We start from the raw sequence: 18,988 nt of genomic DNA, 5'->3' as shown, positions 1-18,988 counted from the left end.
ATACTCATCGCCCTGATGACGGAGGCAGTATGACCTCTGAAACGTTGGTAAACATCGACCAGACTACACAGCGCAACAACCCAGAAGACAGAAATCTTCATACTCATCGCCCTGATGACGGAGGCAGTATGACCTCTGAAACGTTGGTAAACATCGACCAGACTACACAGCGCAACAACCCAGAAGACAGAAATCTTCATACTCATCGCCCTGATGACGGAGGCAGTATGACCTCTGAAACGTTGGTTAACATCGACCAGACTACACAGCGCAACAACCCAGAAGACAGAAATCTTCATACTCATCGCCCTGATGACGGAGGCAGTATGACCTCTGAAACGTTGGTTAACATCGACCAGACTACACAGCGCAACAACCCAGAAGACAGAAATCTTCATACTCATCGCCCTGATGACGGAGGCAGTATGACCTCTGAAACGTTGGTAAACATCGACCAGACTACACAGCGCAACAACCCAGAAGACAGAAATCTTCATACTCATCGCCCTGATGACGGAGGCAGTATGACCTCTGAAACGTTGGTAAACATCGACCAGACTACACAGCGCAACAACCCAGAAGACAGAAATCTTCATACTCATCGCCCTGATGATGGAGGCAGTATGACCTCTGAAACGTTGGTTAACATCGACCAGACTACACAGCGCAACAACCCAGAAGACAGAAATCTTCATACTCATCGCCCTGATGATGGAGGCAGTATGACCTCTGAAACGTTGGTTAACATCGACCAGACTACACAGCGCAACAACCCAGAAGACAGAAATCTTCATACTCATCGCCCTGATGACGGAGGCAGTATGACCTCTGAAACGTTGGTAAACATCGACCAGACTACACAGCGCAACAACCCAGAAGACAGAAATCTTCATACTCATCGCCCTGATGACGGAGGCAGTATGACCTCTGAAACGTTGGTAAACATCGACCAGACTACACAGCGCAACAACCCAGAAGACAGAAATCTTCATACTCATCGCCCTGATGACGGAGGCAGTATGACCTCTGAAACGTTGGTAAACATCGACCAGACTACACAGCGCAACAACCCAGAAGACAGAAATCTTCATACTCATCGCCCTGATGACGGAGGCAGTATGACCTCTGAAACGTTGGTAAACATCGACCAGACTACACAGCGCAACAACCCAGAAGACAGAAATCTTCATACTCATCGCCCTGATGACGGAGGCAGTATGACCTCTGAAACGTTGGTAAACATCGACCAGACTACACAGCGCAACAACCCAGAAGACAGAAATCTTCATACTCATCGCCCTGATGACGGAGGCAGTATGACCTCTGAAACGTTGGTAAACATCGACCAGACTACACAGCGCAACAACCCAGAAGACAGAAATCTTCATACTCATCGCCCTGATGACGGAGGCAGTATGACCTCTGAAACGTTGGTTAACATCGACCAGACTACACAGCGCAACAACCCAGAAGACAGAAATCTTCATACTCATCGCCCTGATGACGGAGGCAGTATGACCTCTGAAACGTTGGTAAACATCGACCAGACTACACAGCGCAACAACCCAGAAGACAGAAATCTTCATACTCATCGCCCTGATGACGGAGGCAGTATGACCTCTGAAACGTTGGTTAACATCGACCAGACTACACAGCGCAACAACCCAGAAGACAGAAATCTTCATACTCATCGCCCTGATGACGGAGGCAGTATGACCTCTGAAACGTTGGTTAACATCGACCAGACTACACAGCGCAACAACCCAGAAGACAGAAATCTTCATACTCACCGCTGTGAGAACCTCAAGTCTTACATGGTCTAATATACTTATATAAGATGAATTATTTTGAGCTGCTCTGTGCTTTTAAAGCTTTATTCGAGCTGGCCTTCGCAATACAATTATCCTGTCTTCCGTCGTCGTGCTCTGCACCGCGCAAGACGGCCTCGTCTTCGGACAGACTCGGGCAACGGAGCTCAGTCGCTCGTTCGCGCCCCTGGACGCCAGATCGCGCACCATGGCTCCCACCAGGTACGTCTTATACCCCAGACCTCGTCTTCGGCGATTCGAATTGTGTTCGAGGGTCAGAGGTCACTCCGACCGTCGAGGGTGTGGTGACGATTGCCCAACTATACACGCTATTTCGCGATGACAAATTAAATGAGATGATACGAAGAGGAAGTGAGTTGTGTTGCTAGTTTTAAGGCGCTGTGTCAACTACAAAAGATATTTGTGTGTTGTCAATGAAGCAACCACGGTTTATTTTAAGCTCTTACGAGAAACTACACTTGTGATAACCGGACATAATCCTGTAATAATTCGTCGCTATTGTTTGTACATTCAAGAAATTCAAGGATACTAAGTCTACCTTAAAATAGGCCACGGTCGCACTCACATTTCCTTTCAATGTTGTCACCCTGTATGCCCGTAGTAAGTTTCGACCCTATACAGAGTGAGTCAGAAGTATGTTTACAAACTTTGTGTGCGTGTTCCTGGATCAAAAATAAGAAAAAATGTTCCTATGTGGTCACAAATGTTTCATTTCCAAAATAATAGCCAAAAATAATTTTCAATGAATCACTTTATTGCCAAGTTTAAGGACAGGGATGTTTCTTTGTAACAGATGCTCAAAGGTTACTCCTCCATTCTCCACACACGCACGAGCACGACGTACACACGACTGACGAATTCGCTCGTACACACCAGAGTTTCTTCGAATCATCTGCACGCGTTCCCAGAGGTCGTCTTCATTGTTTATGTGTTGCATAAACGACGGACTTCAAGTGACCCCACAGATAAAAGTCCAATGGAGTGAGGTCCGGAGACCTCGGTGGCCACCACGCCCAATCCCTCGCTGAGGGCACTGTTCATTGAGATGATCTCTAACGCGATGGGAGAAGTGCATAAACGACATTTGTCTTCTTGTATTCAGTGGTACGTCTTCAAGAGGGCGTGGCAAGTGTCTTCTTAAGAATCTCCGATATGAAGGTCCTCTTAGACGCGATCGAAGCAATTCCTGCACAAATTTTAATTGAAAATCTTTGCTGGAAGCTGGATTCACTTTGACATAAAGTCAATTCATTGAATGTTATTTTTAATATTATTTCGAAAATGAAACATTTAAAACTCCGTGTTTATAGGAACATTTTTTTCTAATTTCTTATCCTGGAACACGCACACGAAGTTTGTAAACATACTTTTGACTCACCCTGTATAACCCATGTCGTTGACACGGTGTCGTTAAATAACTTACGGTCAGTTCGCCTGAGAACGAATCCAGTGACGCAAACCAGAAGCCACAGTTTTTCTGCGAAAGGCGCGAAATCCGCGATCAGTATAAAGTGCAAGTCCCCTGGCGAAAACCGAGTCCTGGCTACTGCAAGTCACGTGTTTGCGAGTGTTAAGGCAGAGTACGTCGTGGCCTGTTTAAAATCACTTCCCCGAAAATGTGCATATAAAAAAATAAAGAAGCGAAGAAAATTTATGGAACTTCTGACAGATCTCAGATCCGGTGACGAGTTAACTTGAAAGTCTTTTTGCTGTATAATAGTCAGAGAACGAGAAAGAATTGTAGGAACCTATAAATTACGGAAATATCATAATCCTCTGAACTCGATTGGGCGTAATTTGGTTGAGGTTTTGGGGCCTCGGAATTGTAATTTATAATTATTCTCTTATATTTGTAAGATATCCGATCTCTGTCACAAACCAAGATTAAATATCACATCGCTTCTGTCGTCACTTTATCGACAAACGATGAAAATAAGAATATCATAATACTAGAGAAAATTTCGTATTTGTAAAACTTTTATTGCATACTTTTCTAAGTTTCCCTTGGGAGCGTAATCCGTGGATTATATTTTGTTATGTTGGTCACATCCCTAACCCCGGCTATACGTTTGCTTTTGGTACTGAAAAGTAGCACCAGGTGTCGTCCCTGGACAGCTACACGCCTGCGCAGAACAGGCGGTCACTGTCGAGACAACGCGCCACTGCCCGGCGTTACCTCGAAGTAAACAGGAAATCTGGCACTGCCTTAAAACACTGATGAGGGCCACCAATCACATTCTGGGACAGGAAATTATGCACACAAACAATAAGGCACCTTTCTCCATCTAAATTTTCTTAAACATACTGAAATAATTAAATTTCCGGCTTAACCTAACCTCACTTCTTCCCAAAAGGGAAAGACTGTAAATTGACAACCTCGGGAAAATTTATAGTTTTTCGTTTAGAAAATCAGGCTCAAGGATGTGTCGAAAACTGGTCCATAGGTGGGGGGGGGGACACGTAAATACAAAAACAGGTTTATACAGAATCACAGACGTTGTCTATTCTGAAAATTTATCTCGTGGGTATCAGAAAATATAAATGTTTCCCTGAAATTATAAGTCGTAGGGAAGAAGGTAAATTTAAAAATAAAAACTTCCCTTTTGGAGAGACAACCCCGGGGAAATTAGCGTTTCTCTCTATTCCGAAATTCAGACAGTCAAGTTCTCGTCGTAGGAGTAAAAATACGAAATACATAAAACATTAACCAATGCAAAGTCTTCTACGCTGAATCTTGATATTTTCCAAGTTTATCTCACACCATTCTTGAATTTTTTTTTTACATAAATGACGCCTGATACTTTGGGTTTCTGTTTTAACAGATATTCCAAAATTCTTAAAAAAAAATAACCTCACGTCTTAAGTGTTCTTAACTGTGGCGCCACTGTTGCATTGTCTCGGGGCTTACAGACGAAGATGTAGCATGTGAACTGACAGAACGCGTTATATAAATCCCACATCGAGGTCAGAGTGACCTTAACACATATTTATAGGTTATCATCCTTGACATTCAATACTTCACACCGCTCAGTTCCGATGGTCGATTTTCGCGCGTCATGCCTACGCCACGCCATACTCTGTCACAAAACACGCGTCCATCAAACCTGGAACACTATTCGTGCACTCAACACAACTTGGAATATAACCTTGTTCACGCACGTCCAGATATTAAATGTCCGCGGCGGACTCAGTACGAATTAATTTGTGGCAGCTTCAAAGCCATTGTTGTAACACCACCAACAATAATTGCTACCACCATTGTGACTAATTTCAGCTCCCAAATGTAAAATAATGACTGATTAATAAAACAAACTCAAAAACTTATAATTACGCCATGTTTGGTTTCTACAAACACGTGTACTCTCGTGATAAATTTCAGTTCTCTGTTCAAATTGTAGTGTAACGCAAAATAAAAATCCCTGTTACGAGATCACGAGGTTTATTTCTTGACTGAAGGGTCACGTAATCCATTGTTCTTGGTTAGGTTAAACAAGAGAGTAACGTTTCGAAGTCTCTGAGCTTAAACAGCCAACAATGGGATTTGATATAAAGATATTTCAGAAAGCCAGACGATTTACCAAGAATAGATAAGCGTCGAAAATTATTTAACAAGATGAGCGGAAATTAGTGACTTGTTTTTCGTTTAGCGACTGATTCAAAACAAGACATAACCTCTTCATGGCCACCAGGAGCACAACACTTGGGTCTGAGTTATTACGTAACCATCTTCTATCGTCGCCCACATGCGGAACACCTGCATTTCCTGTAGACCACGACTCACCTACTCTCTCCAGGCACATTCTTACATAATAATGATGTAATGTCGTAAAACAGAAATAACTTACTGTGTCATGTTAACTTCGGGAAAATTATTCGTTTGCACTGCAAATGGATCAGTGTTGACGACTTCAGTACATTACAGCCAACTACTACAAGCGAAAAATCCGCTTCAGGCGTGCCAACCCAAACAAATAAGAACTACATTTGACTCAAAGCTGCTGCACTGTAACACAAAAGTGGATGGCGCCCTGATAATGTCCTTTCAAAGACCGAAAGTCGCTGTGTTCGTAAAAAATACAACTTCATTTAAGGCCGCAATTAATAATAATTATTATAAGAAAGATACTGAATCCTGAAATTTATTTACGCAATTTGTTTCGTTACGTATTTAAATAAAGACGTGTTACACCTTTCAAGTATGCATAAAAATGTTTCTTAAACAAGAATTTTAAGGCCAAAAGTCAAATTAGACTGATTACCTCAGAAAATTATTTTCTCTAGATTAAATTTTTTGTATGTTATAGGGCATATCTCGATCAGGTAAAATGTCGTGGCAGTTTAAATACATCAAGTTTCAATAAAAATGGTCTTTTTGCCATAAATTCAAATACAAATAAATCAAACACCATTAAATTTACAGTTTTAAAATGTGGCATGGAAACTCACCAGTATGAGGGGTTGTACTTCACGCAATTTCATTTTATCTCAGGGTTTGAGGTTAGGTTAGGTTAGGTTAGTTTAGGTTAGGTTAGTTTAGGTTAGGTTAGGTTAGGTTGGGTTGGGTTAGTTATGTTAAGTTAGGTTGGGTTGGGTTAGGTTAGGTTAAGTTAGGTTAGGTTCGGTTAAGTTAGGTTGGGTTAGGTTGGGTTGGGTTAGGTTAGGTTAGGTTAAGTTTTTTTGGGTTGGGTTAGGTTAGGTTAAGTTAGGTTAGGTTGGGTTAGTTTAGGTTAGGTTAGGTTAGGTTAGGTTAAGTTAGGTTAGGTTGCGGCCTGTGTTGACCTGAAAGCACGCATTACAAAAATTATCACTTCTTCTGTCCTCGGACGCATTTTTGGAGTGGGCCCAAATGCCATACGTCACAGCTCATTTACATTTAATTACAAAGATACAGGCAATTCATCATTTATCATCACTCGCACACTCCAATAATTTGTAACGTAAGTGAAGAGCTAATATAATCAATTATAGATATTTGTTCACGTCAAATGTTTTACGTGACATTAGGCTAACATCGATCAATCTCGATCAGCTGCCTCTTACTGACAGCATAATTATGTTACGGTTAGTACTAAAACAACATAAATAAATAATTGGTCCGTGTTATTCAACCGCTTTAAATTTAAAACACGTAAATGGACGGGCAATGCTGCAGATTCATCAAAAATGTATGTCATGTTTCATTGTAAGCTCATTTATTATTCCAGTTTTTAAAAACAAACGATAATGTTTTCTGTTATAAATAAAAAAATCATCAGTCCTGAAATCATTTTCAATGTTGCAGGTCACGAAATGAGGTTAAATTTAGCATCAATGGAGAGACGTACACAGGTAATTTGTCTTTTTTATTATTCATTTAAGATCGAAATAAATTAATCATGTGTCATTGAACACAGCAAAATGTCCAGTAACTTTTTACAGTTATCTTCAGGAGTCTACCAGTACATGATTCCAGAGTTTCTCGTGGTACTCTTTTCTCTTGCGATGTGTTTCAGTCGACGAGAACTTCCCAGCACACACTTCACTCAACGCGTTCATCAGAGACCACGCCAACCTTAGAGGTACGAAGGCAATGTGTCACGAAGGAGGCTGTGGGTCGTGTGTGGTGGCTGTGAGGACCGAACACCCGTTCAAGAAACAGGAGATGACTTACGCAGTCAACTCAGTGAGTGCATTCGCCCTCTTAAATCAGTCAGAAAGACCGAGAGGAACTTTAAGGTTACAGCGACAAATTCTTTGGTTCAATGAAACGTAGAGTCTAATTTAAGACAAAAAGCATATGAATCCTTAATTATTGGTCTATTAACTAACTAACTAACTATATGGCTTACGGAACCCGAAGGTTCGTCACCGAATTAACCAAAGCCCTCCACCGGACCCTGTCCTGGGCCAACAAAATCCAGTCTCCTTCAACTCCTATCTCCCATAGATCCCGCCTGAGATTATCCTCCCATCTACGTCTAGGTCTTCCCAGAGGTCTCTTCCCCTCAGGCTTCCCAAATAGTAGACCCAACCAACCAGATGGCTTACCGAACCCGAAGGTTCATCACCGAACTAACCAAAGCCCTCCACCGGACCCTGTCCTGGGCCAACGAAATCCAGTCTCCTTCAACTCCTATCTCCCATAGATCCCGCCTGAGATTATCCTCCCATCTACGTCTAGGTCTCCCCAGCGGTCTCTTCCCCTCAGGCTTCCCAACCAATACCCGGTGCACACTTTTTAATTATTGGTCTTTTATTGATTTTAATTACCATAACCAAGTAAATTGATTTTTGAACAGTGGCCGCGTGGTCTGAGGCGTAGGCCTTGTGCCGCTGTGACCGTGGGTTCGAATCCCACTCAAGCCATGGATGTTGTCCTGTGTACAGGTAGAGACCTTTCGAAGGGCCGATCCCTCGTCCAGGGTGTCCTACCGAATGTCTATAGATCATTGGGACCCGCAGTGCTCAGGAACTTTAATAACGGGGCGTTCCCAGTATCCCCCAGTAAATACAAGAATCTTCATCAACACTCATTTAATATTCGCGACTGGAGGAGGGAACTTCGTTCAGAGGCAGCTGTTTTGACACTTCGAACATTACAGAAGGCAAATGGTGTGCATAATTTTTCTTGTTTTATTTCTTTCCAGTGTCTTGTCTCTGTGTTTTCGTGTCATGGCTGGGCCATCACCACTGTAGAAGGAATTGGAAACAAAAGGAGAGGCTACCACCCAGTGCAGGCCCGACTTGCCCAACTGAACGGCACTCAGTGTGGATACTGTTCCCCTGGAATGGTCATGAATATGTACAGGCATGTTCTAAGATTACGAGGAGGGTGTCCCACGTGTGCAAGATCTATAGATCACTGAAGTCTTCCACCCCCTGTATGATATTTCAAAATATTTTCATGCGTTCTGTTATTACGAACTGGTTATGATGTCCAGTTGCCAAGCAGATTAGTAGCAGTGCTGTAGACTTACATTCATGAGTTCTGTGCTTCGTGTCTTGGCTGGGTTATAAAAGGTGTGATCGGAAAGTTTCAAGACTGCGCCTAGAAAAACCCGTACACTTATCTCAGGTATTAAATTCATCCATCACCCTCGAAGTAGTTCCCCTGGGAGTGAACACAACGATCCCAGCGCCGCTGCCAAGCCTGGAAGCATCCCTGGAAATCTTTCTTTGTCAGCCTGTCAAGCACCATCTGCGATTCTGCCTGAATCTCTTCTATCGTCTCAAATCTCCTTCCCTTTAGCTGAATTTTCATCTTTGGGAAGAGGAAGAAGTCACACGGAGCTTAGAAAGGAAGTTGGGGTCGGTTCTTGCAAGATCTTTGAGCTCCTGACAAACGAGAAGTCGATTCTGCTTCTGGTCCTCAGACAGGATGCGTCGCATGTGGAGTTCTGCCTTTAGAATAAATCAGCTGACAGGTCCCATAGCCTATCCCAACAATGTCGCACAAGTCGTTGATGGTACGACGTCGATCTTCGTGACATTTTCGGGCGTTGTGCTCGAAGATGGTCGTCCAGAACGCTCGTCATCATCGACAGAGGTTCGGCCGGCCATTTTTAAAACGTGAATGCCACACAAAAGTTTGCGGACTCCCCAAATGCTTGCTTTAGCATTTCATAGGTTTCCGTAGCCGTTTTGGCGAGTCTTTGACAAAATTTGATGCACACGCCATTCCGAAATCGCAGGAGGGTCGGTGTAATGCACTACCAAAACGCCCGTAACTAAGAAACAAATGCTAATTCGATGATGCCGGCTGGCACACTGATTCACTATGAATGTAGGCCGCACCCCCTAGCGGCAGAAGCTCGTACTACATCCGGTTCGCCCTCTATTGACACAGTCTTGAAACTTTCCGATCGCACCTCGTACTTCTACACACCCTTCGTCCATTCGTAAATAGGTTTCCAACATATGTTTCACTGAATATGGTCTAACATTGGGTAATCCAGCTCTATTTTTCTTGTAGCCTGGTTGAAGGAAAGGAAATCACGATGAAGGAAGTTGAGAACGCTTTCGGTGGAAACATTTGCCGCTGCACCGGTTACCGTCCAATTCTTGATGCATTCAAGTCTCTGAGCGTAGACGCCACTCCGGACTTACAGAGAAAAGTCCAGGACATTGAGGTCAGTAAATAATAATTTTCCGTGGAAGTATGACGTTTAAAAATGAAACATTTCATCACACAAAACTGTGTTCTGAGCTTTGTGAATCACCCCTTGTTGGATACAACAGTAGTTAAAACTGTGAATTATTCGGTGCCATAACCACATTTTTTTAAGTGGAACGAACTCCTTCGTTCCTTGAAGACACACATTTGGGGTTTATATAATGCATAAAGCGATCACTCAAACAATTAATCACACACGAAAACCGAATAAAGTTGTTAAATGCCAGATATCATAAACGTTTTGTTCAATACGAGATCCTGGCACAAAGACTAAAATAGTAAATATCTATTTTTAATAAAGCAATTTATTAGAGTAAACAGAAAGTATAATTGCGTCATATTGTGAATCGAATATTAAATTAATTATTTGGTTTTTCCGTCAAATCACAATTATATTTAAAATTTACAAATAAGATAATTAAAATATTATTTTATGTTCCACATCGAATAATCGATTTACATTTGGAACATTTTTACAACATGTTTCGGTTTCATCGAACCATCTTCAGGTGTAAAATTATATCAACAAGCTTATAAAACTCAATTATAATTTCTGTTGTGTAGTTTTTTGGAGATGTTCATATCCAGATTATTTTCATATATTGGAGCGAATCTATTGTTTTGAAGTGAATACTTTTGATGTTCTACATCTCCAAAAAACTACACAACAGAAATTGTAATTGAGTTTTAAACTTGTTGATATAATTTTACACCTGAAGATGGTTCGATGAAACCGAAACATGTTGTAAAAATGTTCCAAATGTAAATCGATTATTCGATGTGGAACATAAAATAATATTTTAATTATCTTATTTGTAAATTTTAAATACAATTGTGATTTGACGGAAAAACCAAATAATTAATCTAATTTCACTATTTGACGAGAAAAATTACTTTCGCGTGTTCCACGGTGATCATTTCTGAATCAATACATTGATTTTCAAAATAAATTTCATTTCATTAGACGTCATATCCTGTCATATAAGCTTTGACCGTTTTCCATGGGCATTAGAAATATGTTGGTCACAATAAACGTTTGAGATCAGAAGAATATTCAGCGAATATGATAAAAGATCTTTGTAAGATATTCATTTTCCTGTGAATGTACAATGGCAAGGCAATCACACGTAACAGATATTTATTTACATTTAATTGAATATAGGGTAGTGGTATGAGAAGTAAGATACATATGGCTTTGAAATTATTTGAACACCTCTTGCAAATGTCAAATCTATACAAGTTTTCCCTTGCGTGGTTGGTTTGTCCAAATCATTCACTAGTTCAACTTTAAAGAATTTCTGAAGGTACGCACGTATTCTGGTTGTACTTTGCCCTCATATATCGCGACATTTTACGAAAATCTGGAAATTTTCAAACTTTTTCAAATTCACAGCCTCGTATCTTTTTGAGTTTTTGAGATACACACTTAATCCCAGGATGAGTTGTAACATATACATTCCTCTTCAAAACAACATTTGGTTCGCTCGGATCGGATAATTAGTCTCTGAGATATGATCCCGTTTATGGACACGTGTCGACTCCGGAAAGTCGAAAATCGTGGGTTCACTTTGCGCGTGCGCAGTTCGCGACGTCCGGCCGCCACGAATGTCGGAGCGGTACTGGCACAAACTTTCATCCTTCCTCTTTAAAACGAGACTAAGATAGCGGCGCTATGTATATTTTTAGCCGAATTATTGAAGTTTAAAATTACTTCGACAGAAACTGTCGCTCATTTGGGCGCGATTTTAAAGACGTTTTCACGTCAAAAATTCCTGTCACAATAAGTTTGTTCCGCTAAAGACAGGAGACCAAATTAAAAATATGGCACGATCCTTTGAATAAAAACTTTTTACGTGGGGTCTATTCAAGTTACTAGTAATTTTTTTTTCAATGTTTCAGGAGGTGTACAAAATCAAAATTTGTCCCCAAAATGGCAAGACATGTTCTGGAAACTGTACTGATAATGAAAGCCAAGAGAATTGCAATGGAACAGAGCTCATTTCTGGACAAGACACTTTGCAAGTTCATCTTCAACTGAGAGGAGCTCAGTGGTTTAAAGTCACAGAAGTTGACGACATATTCAAAATATTTGATAAAGTTGGCAACGTTCCTTATAGGCTTGTGGCTGGTAACACAGGGCAAGGTAAATATGACTCTGACAGATTGGCAAGGCGACTGTCAATACTTTGAAAGGTTGGGCCACTGGTTTGAGGCTTACATAACAACTCTGCCTTACAGTATCAATCATGATGAGAAGATTAGTGCACATGATAAATGGTGAACACGCGGAGGAAAAGAGTCACAATGTATTTCGTTTGTTAAAATAATTTGGGAAAGTCACTTTAAACCAGTCATGACCGCCCATGAAACTTTGAGTCAAAAGGAGTGCCACTGTAATTGTGCTCATATTATAAGCATTACAATAAAACACATGTTTCGACCTTATTCGGCCATCTTCAGATGAATAACTTCAACCTTATCTATATTGCTACAGCGACATGAAATATGGAGTATATTTTAAACTAAAAATTCACATTTATTTATTTATTTATTTAAGAAATTATATTTAAGTTTATATAATTTTATACACCTGAAGATGGTTCATTTAGAACTGAAACATGTCGTGTAAAAAGTGATGTTCTAATGTAAATAGAACATTTCGATAGAGAACATCATTTTAATATATTTTAAATATTTAAATGTTAATTATAGTAATATTTTAATATTTTAATAGGAATTTTATTGTGATCAGACTGACAAGATTTAAACAAATATACATTTATCACGATATGACGCAACATTATCATCTCTAAAAAAATTCACGTTTGTTGTGTCGTGTAGTCTGGTAGAAGTTTACCGAAGTCCTCGCCGCCTCCATCATCAGAGCGATGAATATTATTCAGTATTCATCACGAAACGTCAGTAAACGTCTACCAGACTACACGACACAAGGACCCAGAAGACAGGAATCTTTAAAAAAATTTCACAAATACAGAATTTAAATGAACCTGTAACTTTTTAAAAAATTAATACGCCAAAATTAAAACGGTGTATAAGAATGTAGCGTTAAAACCTTTTGGTTTACTAATTGGTAATAAGGGTATCAACCCATGGACCACCGTTCGTGGCAGGGCAAAGTAGAAGCCACGGATGCCAGACGTTAAGGCAAGATAATGAATGAGGTAATCTTGGAGATATAACACAGGCGTGCGGTTAGCACTCCTACTTCATATTCAACAGCTCTTTGTTTCTGTCTTGATACAGAAACTGGTTTCGTGTTCACTTCCTTCAGCATCCTTTATTTATTTTTATTTAGTGTTCTGTCTGACGACAGGTCCATATGAACAGGATCCTTCCATCCTTTTCTCGGACTGGGACCTGTTCATATACGTTCTTGGCAGATGATCCAGAAGTGGTTTGCCATTGCCTTCTTCTGTGTGTGAATGGAGTAATTGTTGGGATGCCACGGAGGAAAACTCCGTGTTGCCTAGACCACGGCCTTGCCCAACACAAGTTATAAATTCGAACCCGAGACCCCAGGATTACAAGGCCAGCGTTCTAACCGCTAGACCACCGTGGCGGTTCAGCATCCTTACCAATTCATTATTAGTAAATCACCTTATAATTCACTAACATTCAACACTCTATAATCATCGTTAAATAACTACAAATACAAAATTCACTAAATGTTATCTCTGATATGTCACAGGAGTCTACAGAATAACTGATGAACCTGAAGTCTACATTGACGTGGGGGACGTCGCTGAGCTTAAATCTGTTTCAACTGAAACAGCTTTAACTCTCGGAGGAAACACAACTCTTACTGAAGCCATGAATCTCTTCTACAGCCTAGCAGAAGAGAGACCAAGTTACAAATACACAAAATTCCTTGCAGACCACATCGATTTGATCGCTAATGTTCCAGTCAGAAATGTGAGTACATACGAGGTGCGATCGGAAAGTTTCAAGACTGTGTCAATAGAGGGCGAACCGGATGTAGTACGAGCTTCTGCCGATAGGGGTTGCGGCCTACATTCATAGTGAATCAGTGTGCCAGCCGGCATCATCGAATTAGCATTTGTTTCTTAGTTACGGGCGTTTTGGTAGTGCATTACACCGACCCTCCTGCGATTTCGGAATGGCGTGTGCATCAAATTTTGCCAAAGACTCGCCAAAACGGCTACGGAAACCTATGAAATGCTAAAGCAAGCATTTGGGGAGTCCGCAAACTTTTGTGTGGCATTCACGTTTTAAAAATGGCCGGCCGAACCTCTGTCGATGATGACGAGCGTTCTGGACGACCATCTTCGAGCACAACGCCCGAAAATGTTACGAAGATCGACGTCGTACCATCAACGACTTGTGCGACATTGTTGGGATAGGCTATGGGACATGTCAGCTGATTCTAAAGGAAGAACTCCACATGCGACGCATCCTGTCTGAGGACCAGAAGCAGAATCGACTTCTCGTTTGTCAGGAGCTCAAAGATCTTGCAAGAACCGACCCCAACTTCCTTTCTAAGCTCCGTGTGACTTCTTCCTCTTCCCAAAGATGAAAATTCAGCTAAAGGGAAGGAGATTTGAGACGATAGAAGAGATTCAGGCAGAATCGCAGATGGTGCTTGACAGGCTGACAAAGAAAGATTTCCAGGGATGCTTCCAGGCTTGGCAGCGGCGCTGGGATCGTTGTGTTCACTCCCAGGGGAACTACTTCGAGGGTGATGGATGAATTTAATACCTGAGATAAGTGTACGGGTTTTTATAGGCGCAGTCTAGAAACTTTCCGATCGCACCTCGTAATTTAAACCGTAGTATTTACGTGCAAAGATGGCTGTCTTCTGGGTCATAGCGCCAAGTAGCCTGGTAGACGTTTACAAACGTTTCGAAAGTCCCTGCTGCCTCCAACATCGGAACAAAGGCTACACGGTGCTGCAAACCCAGAAGACGGCCATCTTCGGACAGTAACTGCAATGTTTATATAACCACTGGGACAGGAATTAAGCTCAGATCTGTTTCAGACAGCCACAATCGCTGGCAATCTCGCCATGAAGCACGAACACAATGAGTTTCCGTCGGATATGTATCTCATGTTGGAAGCTGCTGGAGCCACACTGAACATTGGTGAGTTAAACATCGACAGGGGGCGACTATCTCATATCAGTTGTGACACTCAAATGTTCTAAGCGGTAACCTTTTGAAAGAACATGTTGCCCCCATCTGCAGGGTTCAAGTTATAAGTCAGGATGGGTACGTGAAAGATTTATATGGGAATAGGATGACCAGAGATGTTTCGCATCCCCATTCTGGCTTACTACAACCTTGAAGATGAAGGTGATACTAGTACCTCCAACAAGGCTACAAACCAGAAGATCACAAATGACATGACAACCTCAAATGAGAGTGAAAATTATGTTCGTTACTTAGGAACCTAGGGTCTCGGGTTCGATTCCCCGCGGTGCCCGAATTTATAACTTGTGTTGGGCAAGGCCGTGGTCTAGGCAACACGGAGTTTTCCTCCGTGGCATCCCAACAATTACTCCATTCACACACAGAAGAAGGCAATGGCAAACCACTTCTGGATCATCTGCCAAGAACGTATATGAACAGGTCCCAGTCCGAGAAAAGGATGGAAGGATCCTGTTCATATGGACCTGTCGTCAGACAGAACACTAAATAAATAAAATAAATACCTAGGAAAAGATAAGTAAAACCTCTTAATAAAACTTAGTCTTCGCGAAGTCTGAAATCAAATAGTAAGAAACATGAAAGTGTCAGGTGTTATTTCTCTATCTGTGGGTAAAATCAGAGACGGCAGAAATTTAAATTTCTGAGGACACTAGCCCTGAAATGAAATTGTGAACTTACATTTTTAATTATTTAAATTATTTAAAGTAACGGTGTGCGTTCCTTTGACAGCTGAGAATGGAAAGATTCTAGAAAACGTAAGCATGACGGCCTTCCTTGATATGGAAATGAAGCACAAAATTATCCACAGAATCAATTTACCCAAATTGGATGAAAACCATTATCTTACAACATTCAAGGTAATTAATATATATTTTACCACCCTTCTGTTGTACTATTACAATTATTAAGATGATATAGTTGCGTGATATTGTGATACCATATATTAATTAATTATTCGGTTTTGGTCCGTCTAATCACAATTCAAATTTAAAATTTAAAATTTACAATTAAGATAATTAAAATATCATTTGATGTTCCTCATCGAACATCAAATCATATTTTAATTATCTTAATTGTAAATTTTAAATTTTAAATTTGAATTGTGATTAGACGGACCAAAACCGAATAATTAATTAATATTACAATTACTGTTAAGCGCGCACACACGTGCGTACAAACACACTTAAGAAATCAAACAACACGCTTTTTTATGATGAGGTTCTGGGTTTTGACACGATGGAGACTTATTGGTAGATGTCAACACCTCAGAGGGCATGATGCTGGCATTTACCTACGAGACTACACGGCACGAAAACCCAGAACATCATCTCACCACCACGAAGACTTCAAATCTCACAAGTGCACGAGCACTGTCTTATTGACTGGCGTCATTGAGCACCTGAATACAAGATTCCTACTTATAATAAGATTCCTCCACTTTACTCATGATATAACATCTCACAAAAAAAAAAACATTTTCCTGGGGTCTCGGGTTCGATTCCCGGCGGCGCCCGAATTTATAACTTGTGTTGGGCAAGGCCGTGGTCTAGGCAACACGGAGTTTTCCTCCGTGGCATCCCAACAATTACTCCATTCACACACAGAAGAAGGCAATGGCAAACCACTTGTGGATCATCTGCCAAGAACGTATATGAACAGGTCCCAGTCCGAGAAAAGGATGGAAGGATGCTGTTCATATGGACCTGTCGTCAGACAGAACACCAAATAAAAAAAAATAACTATCCTTCATCAATCTGCAATTCAACAATTTTTATAGGCATTTTAATGTTAATTTGTATTTTGTTTTGAGAGACTCAACCAAAAATAACTGCATTAAAATTGTAATATAATATTTAATGCAGACTACACATTGGACACAAATTAAATAAATTTGTGCTGGTTTTTGGTTACGTAGTTGAGAAGGCAAATTTTTTCAAGGTCCGAAAACTGGCCTTTGTAGCTGATTTTAAATTCTTTAAATGCTTCGATTTGTTTACAGACCCGTACCCAAAAGAAACAAGTATTTCAGCTTCAAGTAGATATCGTCATATAATTTCTACTTTCATTATAGATTATTTCTATCTATACCCTTTCGTGTTACCAGTAAAATTTATTCCTGGTCCTCACGCAATTAAACTTAATTCAAATTCACATTAACATATATTAGATTATAATTCATTTTTCTATCTCGCAGATTATGCCGAGGGCACAAAATGCCCATGCTTACGTGAATGCAGGTTTTCTGTTCAAAATATCAATGAATGAGAGTGGAAAAGTGTTGGAAAAGCCAAGGATCGTGTACGGTGGCATTAATCCTCAGTTCGTAAGTGTCATAACGAGTTCTAGTGGTCGTTAGAAAACTTAAAGCTCAGTGTTTCTGTACACAGTAATTAATTCTGTCTAAAAAACTATACGAGGTGCGATCGAAAGGTTTCCAGACTGCGCCTATAAAAACCCGTACACTTATCTCAGGTATTAAATTCATCCATCACCCTCGAAGTAGTTCCCCTGGGAGTGAACACAACGATCCCAGCGCCGCTGCCAAGCCTGGAAGCATCCCTGGAAATCTTTCTTTGTCAGCCTGTCAAGCACCATCTGCGATTCTGCCTGAATCTCTTCTATCGTCTCAAATCTCCTTCCCTTTAGCTGAATTTTCATCTTTGGGAAGAGGAAGAAGTCACACGGAGCTTAGAAAGGAAGTTGGGGTCGGTTCTTGCAAGATCTTTGAGCTCCTGACAAACGAGAAGTCAAGTCGATTCTGCTTCTGGTCCTCAGACAGGAGCCTTGGCGTCGCATGTGGAGTTCTTCCTTTAGAATCAGCTGACAGGTCCCATAGCCTATCCCAACAATGTCGCACAAGTCGTTGATGGTACGACGTCGATCTTCGTAACATTTTCGGGCGTTGTGCTCGAAGATGGTCGTCCAGAACGCTCGTCATCATCGACAGAGGTTCGGCCATTTTTAAAACGTGAATGCCACACAAAAGTTTGCGGACTCCCCAAATGCTTGCTTTAGCATTTCATAGGTTTCCGTAGCCGTTTTGGCGAGTCTTTGGCAAAATTTGATGCACACGCCATTCCGAAATCGCAGGAGGGTCGGTGTAATGCACTACCAAAACGCCCGTAACTAAGAAACAAATGCTAATTCGATGATGCCGGCCGGCACACTGATTCACTATGAATGTAGGCCGCACCCCCTAGCGGCAGAAGCTCGTACTACATCCGGTTCGCCCTCTATTGACACAGTCTTGAAACTTTCCGATCGCACCTCGTATGTACAGCAAAGTTCATGCCATTGTCATTGCCGTGATCACGATTTTCAACCGACAAAAATTTGGGTATAGAATTCAGACACCCTCACTATGTGCTGAACATTGTTCTTTCACTCCTCATTTACAGATCCATGCTTCAAATACAGAGTCCTACGTGAATGGTAAGAATTTGTTCGACCGCAAAGTTCTGAGAACTGCACTCAAGATACTGGACCGAGAGCTTTATCCAGACCACGTTCTGCCAGATGCATCGCCTGCGTACAGAAAAGGCCTGGCTGAGGCACTGTTCTACAAGGTACCAGCCACATTCTGAAATTACGCTTATTTTAATTTGTGCAGATGAAAAATGGGGCCTATCAGTATATTAAATTGCATAAAACTTCCACTATTTTAAATAATAATAGTTTTCCATACATAAGAGATTAAAACATAAAATCTGAAAACTTGGTTCAAATAAGTCATAGCCAAGTACAGATAACAGGAACTGAGTGAAACATATTTGAAACTGCTTATTTCACTCTTGATTGATTGTAAGACTGAAGATTTCTGT

At 41.0% G+C, this 18,988-nt stretch overlaps 1 protein-coding gene across 2 annotated transcripts in view; it reads left to right on the top strand.

Moving 5' to 3' along the window:
* Positions 1-1,922: 1,922 nt before the first annotated feature.
* The window catches only part of LOC110831923 (xanthine dehydrogenase), a 38,865-nt gene continuing 21,799 nt past the window's right edge, over positions 1,923-18,988 (top strand). Inside the window, exons 1-11 of one of the 2 annotated variants that reach the window (XM_087354530.1) lie at positions 1,923-2,030; positions 7,111-7,157; positions 7,322-7,491; positions 8,456-8,616; positions 9,781-9,937; positions 11,881-12,124; positions 13,691-13,914; positions 14,999-15,101; positions 15,897-16,024; positions 17,362-17,490; positions 18,566-18,733. In XM_087354530.1, the coding sequence (XP_087210656.1) occupies positions 2,017-2,030; positions 7,111-7,157; positions 7,322-7,491; positions 8,456-8,616; positions 9,781-9,937; positions 11,881-12,124; positions 13,691-13,914; positions 14,999-15,101; positions 15,897-16,024; positions 17,362-17,490; positions 18,566-18,733 (1,545 nt within the window). In that variant the 5' untranslated portion in view covers positions 1,923-2,016. Of the gene's footprint in view, positions 2,031-2,081; positions 2,181-7,110; positions 7,158-7,321; positions 7,492-8,455; positions 8,617-9,780; positions 9,938-11,880; positions 12,125-13,690; positions 13,915-14,998; positions 15,102-15,896; positions 16,025-17,361; positions 17,491-18,565; positions 18,734-18,988 lie in introns of those variants that run through there. The other variant, XM_087354531.1, reaches the window with a different exon arrangement.

The sequence above is a fragment of the Zootermopsis nevadensis genome, unplaced genomic scaffold, assembly GCF_977971745.1.
Source record: "Zootermopsis nevadensis isolate Lab colony 2312 unplaced genomic scaffold, Znev_1.0 Znev_ptg000023l, whole genome shotgun sequence".
NCBI classification, from domain to species: domain Eukaryota; kingdom Metazoa; phylum Arthropoda; class Insecta; order Blattodea; family Termopsidae; genus Zootermopsis; species Zootermopsis nevadensis.
The sequence above is the reverse complement of the archived record's forward strand: the minus strand, read 5'-3'. Positions and strand labels throughout refer to the sequence as shown.